This window comes from Phascolarctos cinereus, unplaced genomic scaffold (assembly GCF_003287225.1).
Source record: "Phascolarctos cinereus isolate Bilbo 61053 unplaced genomic scaffold, phaCin_HiC Scaffold_5;HRSCAF=322, whole genome shotgun sequence".
Taxonomy (NCBI): Eukaryota; Metazoa; Chordata; class Mammalia; order Diprotodontia; family Phascolarctidae; genus Phascolarctos; species Phascolarctos cinereus.
The window spans coordinates 337905828-337919822 of record NW_027555958.1 but is presented as its reverse complement, the minus strand read 5'-3'; the positions used below and the strand labels follow the sequence as shown (position 1 = coordinate 337919822).

At 34.5% G+C, this 13995-nt stretch overlaps 1 protein-coding gene across 6 annotated transcripts in view; it reads left to right on the top strand.

Moving 5' to 3' along the window:
- ARID4B (AT-rich interaction domain 4B) overlaps positions 1-13995 on the top strand; it is a 202517-nt gene that overhangs the window by 163278 nt on the left and 25244 nt on the right. For all 6 annotated transcript variants that reach the window (XR_013487288.1, XM_021000411.2, XM_021000414.2 and 3 more), the window contains 2 exons: positions 8123-8207; positions 9702-9897. Coding sequence is in view for 5 of the 6 variants with exons in the window: in XM_021000411.2 (XP_020856070.1) it covers positions 8123-8207; positions 9702-9897 (281 nt within the window). In the remaining variant the exon portion in view is untranslated. The remainder of the gene's footprint in view (positions 1-8122; positions 8208-9701; positions 9898-13995) is intronic.

Genomic DNA, 13995 nt, shown 5'->3' with positions numbered 1-13995 from the left:
CATTGAATTTATTTATTTATTACTTGATATCCTTAGTAATCTTCTTTAGTCTCTCTCATATAGTGAAGTAGATGGTCTTCTCTATAGAAAAAAAATGTGAGATTGGGACACCTAGGTGGCCCAGTAGATAGAGCTCCAGCCTTGGAATCAGGAGGACCTGAGTTCAAATGTGGCCTCAGGCACTTGAAACTTACTAGCTGTGTGACCCTGGGCAAAGTCACTTAACCCGGATTGCCTCACCAAAGAGCCCCCCCCCAAAAAAAAGTGAGATTAATTTGAGTCCAAAAGCCATGGTTGGTTTTCAAGAATTATAGTGATAGTAATAGGGGAAATGGGAAGAGGATTAGCATTTTTATATGGCACCTTTTTCAAATAACTCATGTGATCATCACAGCTCTGTGTGGTAAGTACTATTATCCCCTTTTGTAGTTAAACCTGAAGCAAACAAAGGTTAAGTAATTTGTCCAAAGTCTCACAGCTGGTAAGCCTCTGAGGCCAAATTTTAACTGAGATCTTCCTGACTCCAGGCTCAGCACTTTATGTACTGTGCCTCCTTGCTACCTTACATTCACCATGAATATAGCATTTTAAGTTGCAAAGTGCTTTACAGACATTACCCTTTAATCTTCACTACAATCCTGTGAGGTAAGTTTCCTCATTTTATGGATGAGGAAATGGAAACTCAAATTAAATGACTTCCTTGGGATAACACAGCTTATGATAAGAAGTGAGGCAGGATTTGAACTCAATATTCCTGACTCCAAGTCTAATGTTTATTATTTGTTTTATACTAACTATTGCACCCTATCCCTGTATGAAGTCTGCATATTTTCATCAGTCAGCCAATATTTATTGAGTACTTGTATGCAAATCACTGCTGAAATACATGGAGATAAATGAATGCAAAATAGAAGAAAAATAGAAAATGACTTCCATGTTCAAAGAGCTCATCCTCTAGTTGATATGATAGACACACATAGGACAAGATAACAAATAAGAGAAGTCAGTAGATAAGTGCTCCGTAAATTCAAAGTATAGGACTTCACTTCATGAGTCTCCTCTATCCTTTAGTCTCTCCTAGATCCATGAGAAGTAGATGGTTGTTTTAATGGGAAAAAAATGGGATTTATTGGAGTCCAATAGTAAGGATTGGTTTTTGTGATAATGATAGTAATCGCTCACATTTATAACTCTGTAGGACTTCATTATTTGCAGATCATTTTGTATCATACAAAGCACATGCTCTGCCCCTCTGCCTCCTAGAAAAGAAAAATGTTCCTCCAATATTTTTTCCTTCCTTTCAACATAATTTGAACACATCATTATATTTCTTTTCTTCTCTCCTTTCTTATCACTTCTCAACTCCATTCCTTCATTCTTTTTTCTTTGTCTTTCCTAATTCTTATTGCTCCCCATTTTTGTCCTTCCCTTTTCTCCTAGTTATGTAATGCTTCAAGGAATTTGACTTTGTATATACCATTGTGTTCTAGTGGTGTTTGTTGTAAGAAAGTATAAGTCATTTTTTACAAATCATACTGTTTTCCCATTAAGTACCAATTATGTGAACAGTATCTGTTTCATCTTCTTGAGAAGGCTAAGCAATTTTCATGGTGCCAAAAAAAGGCATTAGGTATATGTGAAGCCTGGAAACACCTGCTTCTCAATACAAAATCCAAATCTGTTTTGGAACAAGCTACTAAGCTGCAACCAAGGCTGTCTAATGGGGTTTCTTTAAAAAATGGCTACAATGCTTTTTGGCACTATTTCTCCTTTATCAATTCATTTCCATTTCTTTTGTCCATCACCTGTTCCATTTGTTTCCCTTCCCATTTTCTCTGCTACCCCAACTTCCTGTTTTGTTTATCTTTTCTAAACCACCTAAATATTCTAAACACGTTATCTGCCTTCCTAGTGCATTTCAGATTGTCAGTCATCCTATAAAACAGATGATAATAGCAGCTAGCATTTACGTAGCACTTTAAGGTTTGCCATGCACTTTACATTTATTATTTCATTTGGTCCTTACAACAGCTCTGGGAAGTAAGTGCTATTATTATTCCTATTTTACAGATATGGAAACTGCAACTAATAAAGGCTAAGTGACTTGCCCAGGGTCACACAACTAGTGTCTGAGGCAGAATTTGAACTCAGGTCTTCTGACTCCAAGTCTAGTACTCCACCCACTGAATTGCCTAGCTGCCTCTTAACAGCATGCCCAAGTTTGAAAATACTATAATGTAATTAAAGTTATCTGTGTAAAGGTTCATCTCTGGAAATTGGTTCATTTGCAGATGGAACACTTTTTCTTAAGAGCTTAAAGATAAATGAATACAGAAATATTTAAATTAATGTTTTTACAGTAGCTTTTGACTTCATGAGTTTTAAAATACTGAAAACAAAACTTGTACTACAAAAGTATTGTTGTTTTTTTTAATATTATATAAGGTTGGCTTTTGGGGGGAGGGGTTGTTTTTATATTTACAAAATAACTTAATTGCTTTATTATATACCCTACATCAAGATTTTCTTTATCTTAGTTAAGTCCCATTTGACAGTTTAGAACTTGGGAAGTTTGTTTCCAGCTAGGCCATGTTTTGCTTATGAGCCAATGCATGTATACACTCATTGTTTAAATCCATCTATTAGCAATATTCATTTTGGATATTTATAACACACATATCACCATTTCTTTTTCTCTTTAATGATCATGATCATCATTTCCACATGAGCTAAAAATAACACAAAATTTTCTTTTCTTTCCTTCTATTGGAGTAGAGGGCGGGGACTAAGTCTTCCTATCTCACCGAGGCTAGAAGTAGTGCAGTCACTCATAGGCCCAGTCCCTCAGCTGATGGGCATAGAGGTTTTGGCCTGCTCCATTTCCAACCTGGTCGAGTTCACCCCTCTTTAAATAGTATGGTGGCTCCTATTGTCCCTCCCTTCTACCCTAATTCCTCTTCCTCAGTGCTTACTATGTTGGTGAGACTTAGTCTACATAACGCAGTCCACGTTAGCCCTGGTGAAGCTCAGAACTCCTGAGCTCAAGCAGTCCGCTAGCTTTAACCTCTTAAATAGCAGGATTTGTAGCATTTGTACGTCTAGCAAAATAGCAAAATATTAATAACCCTCTTAGCTTTTTATTGTTATTTTACCATCAGTTCTCCCACTACCTCTTAGAAATATCAGAATTTTTACTTCTGCTATAGCCCGAGTAAAGATAAGCTTAAAGTAAGTTTTTTCTTTAGATTAATTCTGATGTTTCCTAAAGCAAATAAGCAAAATTTCATGTGCAACCTGAATGCAAGATTTTTAAAAGCCATTTTTTTAGTGTGGGTGAATATTGTCAAAATGTTTATTTATAAGTTTTATAATTCTCACTAACAATCCACTCTTTGAAAATTTTGTTTTTCATTATTATTTTGAATTCTCTTCCTCTTATAACCTCCTTTTTGTGTTTTATATTCCTTTAGTAGAAATTTTTTTTCCATTCTGATCAGTTTCTGAGAAAAATATTTCAGCTTGTCTTAGATCCTGGATTTCTTTTTGGGACACTACAGGGAAAGTTGTTTAAAAGTTGTATCAGTTCTCATTATGAGACATGCTAACTGCCTCCTGACAGAGAAGTAATGGATTCAGAGTGCAGATTGAGACAGAAACAGATAGATAGATAAGACAGATGGACAGATATTTTTGGATGTGCTCAATGCAAGAGTTTGTTTTGTTTGACAATATAGTTATTTATTACGGTAGCTTTATTTTATTTAAGAGAAAACTTTAAAGTTGGGTTAAGGAGAGGAAGAAAAGGATTTGGGTTAATTTTTTGAAAAAAAACTTAATTTAAAAATAAATTAGTTAATTCTGGTTTAAAAAAAGTTAATTGTATGACAAGATGTGAGACTTATTTACTGACTATATCTACACAATGCCTGTAGCAAGTTATAATTATGCACTGTGCAGTTGGTGATTAAACAGCTGCATATGTTAAAACATTTCATACACAGATTTTGAATTCATTTACTATCTTCGGTTGATAACTAATGCTTGCTTAGTTGTGTATATATTCATTTTAAAATTTTATATGTATATATATTTCAGGCAGTAGGTTTTCAAGTGTAACACTAATATATTGATTTGCTCAGGAAACCAAGACATACATTTTCCAAACCAAATGTAAAAGTTATCGACTATGTAGCTAATGTTTAAAGTATTTCTAAATCTACTTTCTGGCTATACTTTAATAGTTGCCATTAACATATACTTTGAAAATATTCCAATAAATTTCAAATTTTCAGAAACACTAAAACTCTTGATTTAGAGTTAGCCTTCTGATTCTTGCTAGCATTCCCTTGTATCTGGCTACTGAATCAGAATCCTTTGCATTCAAGTATATCTTAATCATAATTGGAGTTACTCCCACAAATGACAACAGTATTCTTAAAAGGTAGAGAAAAATGAAGTATTTTGCCCAAGGACAGAGTTTGTCCACACCTGAATTAAAACTGACTGCAGCCTGCTTTTTTAATGCGCTCATCCCCCTCAAAAAGCCTTGCTTCTGAGCAGATAACTAAGAATTATATTGTTTTGGGTTTTTTTCCTTACTTATAAATATCCATTCACATTTAGTCATTGCTTCTTAGTACTTTGGTGCTGAGATACTCAATCAAGTACTGATCATTATATCAAGCTTGTTAATATTGTCCATTCTGTTTTAATTATTTCAGTTGTGCTGTTGTCAGTTAACTGGATCAAAGTCTTTCTGACACTCATTGATAGTTCAAGAAACATTAAGATTTTCCTGCATGTTTTTGCCTTTTCATAGTTTTTGCAAACCTGCCCTTTTTATTCTTTAATTGTCTAGCTGATGTGCAAAATGTTTTCAAAATGCTGTGTTTATATTGCAAAGTTATAAACTACTTGCTATAATTTTATTTTCTATGAAAGTTACTGTTTTCTTGGATAAGATAGATTTTTTTTGTGAAGTCACTGTTTTTACTCAAGTCAATTTTGTAGTATGTGTTTGTGAAAATGTTTGTACTTTACATTTTTCGCAAGGTATTTTCAATTGCTGATCTACTTTTGCTAATGTTTTTCTAAACTTTTTTTTTTGGTCACACTGTATCTTGTTGCTTCAGCACAGTTTTAACTGAAAAGCTTTTTCCAATTATCTTCTTACAAGAATTGTATATATCACCCCTTGGCAAGTCTGTAATTTTATGGTTTAAAAAAGTAATGCAAGTTTTATAATAAGATATAAGAACTTGAAAAAAAGCAGGAAAAAATCTAGATAGATAATATTAGAAAGGAAAAGCCTGGACAAGAAATATTTGCAGGGATGTATATTTACAGGGAGAATATATTTTGTATGATTCTACAAAGTTAAGAATTTCTGATATCATCCCATATAGAATCGTTTTCATGTTGCTACATTTCCAAAGATGTCATATAATGATGATGAAAAAATATAGGAGAGATTTAATTTCCTTAAAATTTATCAAAATTATTCATACAATTGAGTATGTCTTCTCTCTAATTCCTTAAATTTGAGTACCTTGTGCCATCTGCTGCCCACCATATACTTCCCTCTGACCAGTCCTCTTAACTTTCTAAATGGGGATATATCAGGTGGCATCTTCATTATGGTTAAGCTGCACTAGCATGGATAGTAACCATTGCCATGTCCAGTAGAACAGTAGCTAGTATTTTAACTATCCCACTGGGCTATAGCTTTTTTTTTGTTCCAATAAATATTTTAATTCTTAACTAGTGAATGAGTTTGGAGCTTTTGAAAATATTTTGTGCTTGGGGGCAGCTAGGTGGCGCAGTGGATAGAGCACCAGCACTGGATTTGGGTGGACCTGAGTTCAAATGTGGCCTCAGACACATAACACTTACTAGCTGTGTGACCCTGGGCAAGTCACTTAACCCCACTGCCTAAGCAAAAAAAAAAGAAAAAAAAAAGAAAAAATATTTTGTGCTTGATGTATATTATATTGGTGATATAGTGGCAACTACAGAAAAATTGAAAACTAGTGGACCCATACATTAGAATTTCATGATTGCCCAAATCTTATTTGGGTCATAAAACCAAATTCACTGAGTGAGTTTCATACTAATCAGGAACAAAAATTGTACAATATTATTAAGTAAATGCATAATTGACAAAATCTAGTTAAATAAGAAAGGACAGAGTCTATTGTGACATGTTTTAAATTCTTACAGCTTTTTCATGTAAATAAGCCTCCAGGAGTTTACTTTGAACTTTTGAAATATATCATTTACATTTGTAATTTTAGCATTCTTTTTTTCTCCTCCTTCAAATTTTAGGAAGAAAATTAACAATTTTTCCTCTTTCTGTATAGTGACTTTAGTGAAATGAAGTTCAAAAGACTTTTAATCTTAATGGAGGAGCTAAAAACAGTAATGAGCACACACAGGCATTGTTGTGCTAATAAAGAATAAGAGTTGAGGTTTTAGTAGGATTTTTTTTTTTTTTGCAATTGGGGTTAAGTGACTTACCCAGGGTCACACGCTAGTAAATGTCAAGCGTTTGGTCTGAGGCCGGATTTAAATTCAGGTACTCCTGACTTCAGGGCTGGTGCTCTATCCACTGCGCAACCTAGTTGCCCCAAGGGTAATATCTTTACATACATTTTTATAGTCTCGCTTTTTTTTTTCACTTGTGCCTCATGTGAGCCCTTTAGGATGACTGCAGGCTGACCAAGTGGCTTCCCCAAATCTTTTGACTGCAAGTCCAGTGTTCTTTCCACCACCTTACTCTGAAGCTGAAGTTATGGGCTTGTCAGTATATGTGAAAACTACTCTAGAGCACTCTCCTCTTCACTCCTTTCATTGACAGGCCCACTGTTATAAATCCCCACACCCTCAGTCACCACTGTCAGAGATAACTACCTTATTTATCTTGGGGGAATAGCCACATACCTGAGAGCCCTCAAGTGCTGTGAAAATATTACCAGTATTAGCATTCTGCCCAGGAGGTGCCACCATTTCTCAACAAGCCTAACAGAGTAAAAATAACCTACTAAGTTACTAAGGCAGTAACTGAGTTGGGGACTTTCATTATTTTAATCGCTATCTCTATTTCCTTCTTTTGCATAAACACTGAAGTGTAACTACTGGTTTACTTATATCATTGTCTCATTATGTCTGTTAGTCCCTCTTCCAGTGGTATACACAGCCACTTCCTTGTAGTTAGCGACTTTGGAAACCCAGTTCCACCAACTATTTTCACATGTAAATGAAAAACTAGAAAGTGTACTTAGACTTGGGAAAGAAATCCCTGGTACGTACATATTTACATGTATATGTGTGTATACATAGATACACATATATGCACACATGCATACGTGTGTGTGTGTATTTATCAAAGAACTTCTTTCATCTGAAAGAAACTCTGTCTTAAGAAAATTCAGTTGTAGAGAAGTGGTACCCGTTTTTAGGTAAAGCAGCAGTTATTTGTTTTTTAAGTTTTTAATTTGTCATACTTTTTGTCTCTTAAAAAACGTAGACTTAATATATTATTTTGATCATTAAATTTTGAAAATGCTTTTAGGTAGGACTGTAATTAACATCTTAGAAGGCGATATGGTACAACTTTCCTAATGTTACACGTAAATAATTGTGCCATTCACCATACAGGTTTATTTTTTTTTTCCTATGAGATACAGCATGGTGTAGTGGACAAGAGCACTGGACTGGGAACCCAGAAGCTTGATGTAGGATTAATTAGTGAATAAATTAAAAAAACATTTATTAACCCTTACTATGTGTCAAACATTATACTAAGCATTAAAAGCAAAGACAGTAGCTGTCCTCAAATAATTTACATTCTATTAGAGAAAGATAAACCGTACAGGATGGGGTGGTCAGGCCAAGGATCTTTTGGCTTGGAAAACTACAGTGTTGGATCTAATGCTAACAATGTCACTGGGTCACAAAATTTCTGTGGAATTCAGATTCTGGACTCTTAGAGTGAAGTACTTGAATTAGACGGTCTTCTAGCTGTGTACCTGGATTGTTTCTGATTAGTTTCTCTTCTGATGTTGTATATATGTTCCCAGGGACTTGGTTTTGTGTATTTATAAGAATTTGCTTTTACTTTTAGATATGATGAATGGATTAAGGCAGATAAGATAGTAAGACCTGCTGACAAAAATGTACCAAAAATAAAACATCGAAAGAAAATAAAGGTAGGCAACTGCTTTTTTTAAATTAATTCTGCTTTGCTGTTAATTACAGTACTTAAAGAAATGTTTATGCTTCCTGACTTTTTTAATGGTAGGTTTGTAACTTAATGTTGGTGTGATATTTTGTAAAATGTTGTTTTCAGCTAATTTTGTGATTTTGTGTAGTAGTTTTTGGAAACAAATCAAATTCTTTCCAACCCCAGTACATATTCTTTATCTCTACTTTCCCCCCCAATTGTGAAGGAAGGAAGGAAGGCAGGCTTAGGCTGAGCTGTGTATCATGGGGTGATTCTTGACAAAAACAAAACAAAACAAAACAGCTAATGGGGAAGCTAGGTGGCGGAGTGGATAGAGCACTGGCACTGGATTCAGGAGGACCTGAGTTGAAATCTGGCCTCAGACACATAACACTTACTAGCTGTGTGACCCTGGGCAAATCACTTTTCCCCATTGCCTGGCCAAAAAAGAAAGAAAGAAAGAAAGAAAGAAGAGTATATAAGAGCTTTTAGGAGAACAAGAATATACCAGAGCCTTATAACCTAGTGCACATTTTAATGCCTTACTCTGGATGTTATAAGATAGTAACTGATTAGTTGATCACCAGGAGTCAGAAGCCAGTTTAGCTTAGTGCAGAATATCTTTGATTTTAGTCTATATTGAAAAAATAGCCTTAGTCTGCCAAGTATTAGTAATACTGAAGTACTGAAAAGATCTACAGTAGGAGAAAGGACAAGGGCACAGATAATCTGCATTCTGAGACTTTGAGTGCTAACTATGTAGACTAAATAGCATGAATTAAGATTGTTTTTAGTTCTGCATTAAGCAGCTCTAGAAATTCAAATCTCCATAGATTACTTAGAAACATACCCTAAGAGTAATTGCTAAAGAGTAGTTTTAATTGATTCTAACCAGACTCTTGCCTGATTGGAAACTATAAATTTCAAAAGTTCCCCATCGTTTAAAAAGCTCCACTGAACCCATGAAAGAACAAAGAATGCTGGACACTATTGTTGACTTTCTAGGAGAAATCCTTTGTTTTCAGTGCTAATCATTTATCAACGGAAAGCAAAAGATTTTCCCTTCTCTATCTCACGTTTTAGCAATGAAAATGTGTATCTTTAAAATCAGGTTAAATTATTTTTTATATAAGTTCTTAGTTTAAGCTTGATTTTATTTGTGCTAGGGGCTTTGTGACTCCAGTATACTCATAATCTATCTGGCAGTTTATCTAGGTTCAAAAAGCCTTACAGCCTATCATTGCTAAAGTTCATTTTAGCAATTTTTAAGATCTGTTATTATCCATTAAGGTAAAGTTTTCCTTGCATGACATTTTGCTTTGAAAACTTTTTTTAAATTTGTTGTGTTCTTTATGTTCTGTATTTTTATATTTTAAAAATTAAATTGTATAAGTCTAAAGTTTTAAGATAATTTATAGCATTGTTAATTATAAATAAGATAAATCACAGTTTGATTAATAAATATTTCTTTTTCTCCTAGAATAAAATTGACAAAGAAAAAGAGAAAGATGAGAAATATTCTCCAAAAAATTGTAAGCTTCGCCGCCTGTCAAAACCACCATTTCCAGCAAATACACCACCTGAAATAGCATCTAAACTGGATACTGAAATAAAAAATTCTGAACAAGTTCAAGTTAAATCTGTAGAAATTACTTCTATCCTAAATGGACTTCAAGGTAAAAAAAAATCCTGTTCAATTATATAATTTTGCTATAAGGTAATTCTGATTTCCCAAATTCTTTTGTTTTAAATATGTTTGCATCAAATATTAGTTGAAATAAGTGAGCCGTTGGCCAAGGCTTGAACATCTTTGTGTTACAAAGAAATCAGAGGTGATCAGGAAATTTTGAGAAAGAAAATCCCAGTCATGGTACTCTACTTCTAGTACCCAGTCTTTTCTGAGATCATCCAGAGCATTATTGCTATGGCATGATTTAGTAGTACAATGATTATATAACTACTCTGGGATACAGACAGCCACATGTTTGTGGCATCATTAAGTATCTGATGTGGGAAAAAAAGACTAAAATTTGACTTAAATTGTTTTTCCTTTGAGGATGTTTTAATTTTTTTTTTAAAGCTCATAGCTTTTTTTAACCAGAACTTATTTAGGGCAGGGAGTGGAAAGAGTACAAGTATGTAGAACCTATAATGGCAAGCAGTATATCCAGTGTGTTAGGATTTATGAGTACATGGCCAAAAAAAAAAATAGTAGAGGATTAGACAGCCTGGATAGGTTATGATATTCATTATTGCTGGAATTATCCACACTAATGAGATCTGAGATCTATTAAAGTATGAAAAGGATAATAGTGATTGGTAATAATAATGACAATAATGGATAAAATTTAGATAGTCCTTTCCTCATAGTGAAGTTTTGAGTTAGATAGTACAGGTATCACCCTTATTTTATGACGAGGAAACTGAGATCGACTGAGAATAATTGACTTGTCCAAGGTCACATGGACATTAAATGGCAGAATTAGAATTTGAATCTATTTCTCATGACTCCAGATCCATTACTTTTTCTACTCTATAGTTTTGTGATATGTAAACATGCCTGGTATATCTTTGGTGGGCTGACATGTTTCTTTGTTTCTTTATGACCTATGCCCTACCTGTTTCTTGAAATGTTTTAGGTAATTTAAATTTTTTTTAATGCCTGCAAAACAGGGCAGTTAAAAATGAAAATAGGAGTATAATTAAAAGAAGCTGAAAATGGATGTATGGGACATTTAAGTTGTTATATATCAATTAAAAATAAATTCAGCTCTGAATTCTCTGGCAGCTAAGGTGGAAAGGGAAACATGCTAGGTTATATAGTTCTTACCTTTTGAAAGGAATCATCTAAATTCATCTGGAGAGAAATGGGCTTTTTCTGTTATCTTGTTTTAGGAGGAGTTGTCATACTAATAGTAATTTAAATTTATGTAGGCTGTCTCAGAAATCTTAGTTTTAAGCTTTAATAAATTTAGGAAGCATAAATGCTACAAAACTGCAAAAAGCAACACTTGGAAGGTTAATTATTTAAAATACTGATGTTTTAATTAAATTCTTATGCTATACATCACTCCAGTTGATTTTTAACTTAGTAAAAAACTTTGATCAATTGCTGTGCAGTGACTGAAAGGATTATATTTCGGTAATCCTAACCTTAAGAACATACAAAGAATGAAATTTTATGCATACATGACAGTTTTGACATGTCATCACAAGAAAAAGTCTAATGGAAATAGATCAGGTAACTGAGATGGCCAAGGAAGAGGATCTCTTCTCTACAGACCCACCAGTCTGAGAAAGTATTATCCAGAAACTGTTGCACACACTGTGCATAATGATGGAGTCCCCCGTCTTGTTAAAACTTAAAATTTATTGTTCAGAATTCACAAACTAAGTAAGGTATAAAAGAAATTTAAGCAAACTTTCAATTGGTATTTTTTGTTAAGTTTGTAGAATTTATGCTTCTGAAGTTTTTAAAGCTTGAAACTGCACTGAGACTTCTGGGATACCATCCATATATGGCTCTGCATTTTATAACTGCTTTCTTCACAACAACCCTGTGAGGCAGGTAGTATAAGCACTATCCATTTTTATATGTGAGGAAATTGAGGTTTCTAAGAGAAATTAAGTGACTTGCCCAAATTAACAGAAAGTAATAAAACCAAGCCTAAAACCCAGATCATCTGACTGATAGCATTCTTGAATCCTTACATAATGGACGCTGGGTAACATATTGGACTATGTCTCTAAATATAATTTTGCAAATGGTACAGAAACTTTCTTCAGATAATTTTCACTTAAAGGCATTTTTCCAGGGAAGTAACATAATACTGTCCATGTACAGAGCATTCCGATCTAATTTAATAAGTGGATAGAAATGGACTGATGGTTAACATATCCATTAGAATATCTCTCTGAAATACCTAATGCCTCAATAGCTTTGGGTGTGTGGTTCAGACCAGTCAATTCATGACTAAATTCTGTGAAAACAGCCATATTCTGTGTTATTCATGAAAGAAGGGTCCATTTGCTTTTGATCAGATGTATATGATGGAAATTGTTGTTCTTTGGTGAAAGTTTATTGTATGTTCTCACCCAGATAGAGGAGCATCTTCTACACATAGGTAGGTGCCTATGGTGATCTAAGTTTTTCCAAAAATAGCTTTGAATCTGTTTAAGCACTAGACTGAGATAATTCTGTAAAGCCTAGAAGAGACAATTTGTACATAAAAAAAAATTAAGGACAGTGGTTAGCAATTAGCCACCATGATCATTTAAGAATATTGGTATGGGACTTTTAGAATAACATGTTTTGAGAGGGACTGCCTCATTAAGGACCTAGCAGGATGAGTTAGCAGCAAAGTATATACCTAACTAGTAAGATAAATTACACTAGCAGAGGGGATTATTTTAGTAATGCCCTCTTGGAAGTTGGAATATGTCTGCCAGATACACTGACTTTTAGTTAATATAATTGATGTGAAGCTGTTCTTTCTAATGAGAGTAATCTATACATGCTGCTTTTACTTCTATTTACTCCTCAATTATCTGGATTTCCTTCTCACAACTCTGCTGAAATTTTTTCTCCAAGGTCAACAATGATCTTTTAACTGACAATTCTAATACTTTTTCTCAATCCTCATTCTCCTTATGAGAACGTCTGATACTATTGACTAATCTTTCACTGACATGCCTGCCTTCTAATTCCTGGACACATCTATCTTATAATTCTCCTCCTTTCACACTAGCCACTCCTCTGTTCTCTATTGTTGGTTCCTCGTTTTCCTCCTATCTTTTAATTGTCCTCCTCTTTCTTCTCTTCTTTTTCTGCCCTCTCTCTCTCATCACTCTCTACATCTATTCTTGCGACTTCATTTACCACCTCTATGCCAGTGACCCCCCCCCACATTTATTTCTGGCCCTAACCTCTCCATTAGCTCCTTGGCTTGAATTTCCATTTACCGGGTGGCTATTTCCACCTCAATTACACACTACATACTCAGGTTTAACACATGTAAAGTTGAATTTATAATCTTCCCCAGAAAATCTGCCTGTCCTCTTAACTTCCAGTTGGCTTTTGATAACACCACAATTTTCCCCATCACCCCGACTTGAAACCTTGGATTCCTTTGTGACTTTCCTGTTTCCTTATTTCCTACATAAAATTGATGGCTAAGTCCTTTTGATTCTACCATAACTTTTGTATCTCTCCATTCCTTTCACTCCCACTGCCACCACTCAGGCTTTTATTATTTAGCTCTTGCCTGAACTAATGTACTAACAGTCTCACTGGTATCCCTGCCCTTCAGTGTCTCCCCTGTAGGAGGCATCCTTTATATCTTTATCAAGATTATTTTTCTAATGATGTATGCTTTGGATCGCCACTTTCCTGCTCAGTGCCTCTTCAGCACCTACTAAATATAGCATAGACCCATTAACCAAATTTTCTACTCCCTCCACAGTCTGTCTCTAACCTCCCTCTCATACCTTCCCCTTCATGTAATCAGTGTTATTACCAGATTAGACTCCTTGCCATTCCCTGATCTCACAGTACCATCTCTTCTTGCCTCCATGCATTTGTGCATATTGTCCTTTGTGCTGGGAATATTCTCCTCATACATCTATCTGTTAAAATGCTTCTCTTCCTTTAAACCCCAAATTATGTGCCACCTCTGACATGAAGTCTTTTCTCATCTCTTCCATCCAGAAATGACCCTTACCTCCATTGTTTGACCCCCTCCTTTGTACTTGTTATAATCTAACTTGTATTATAG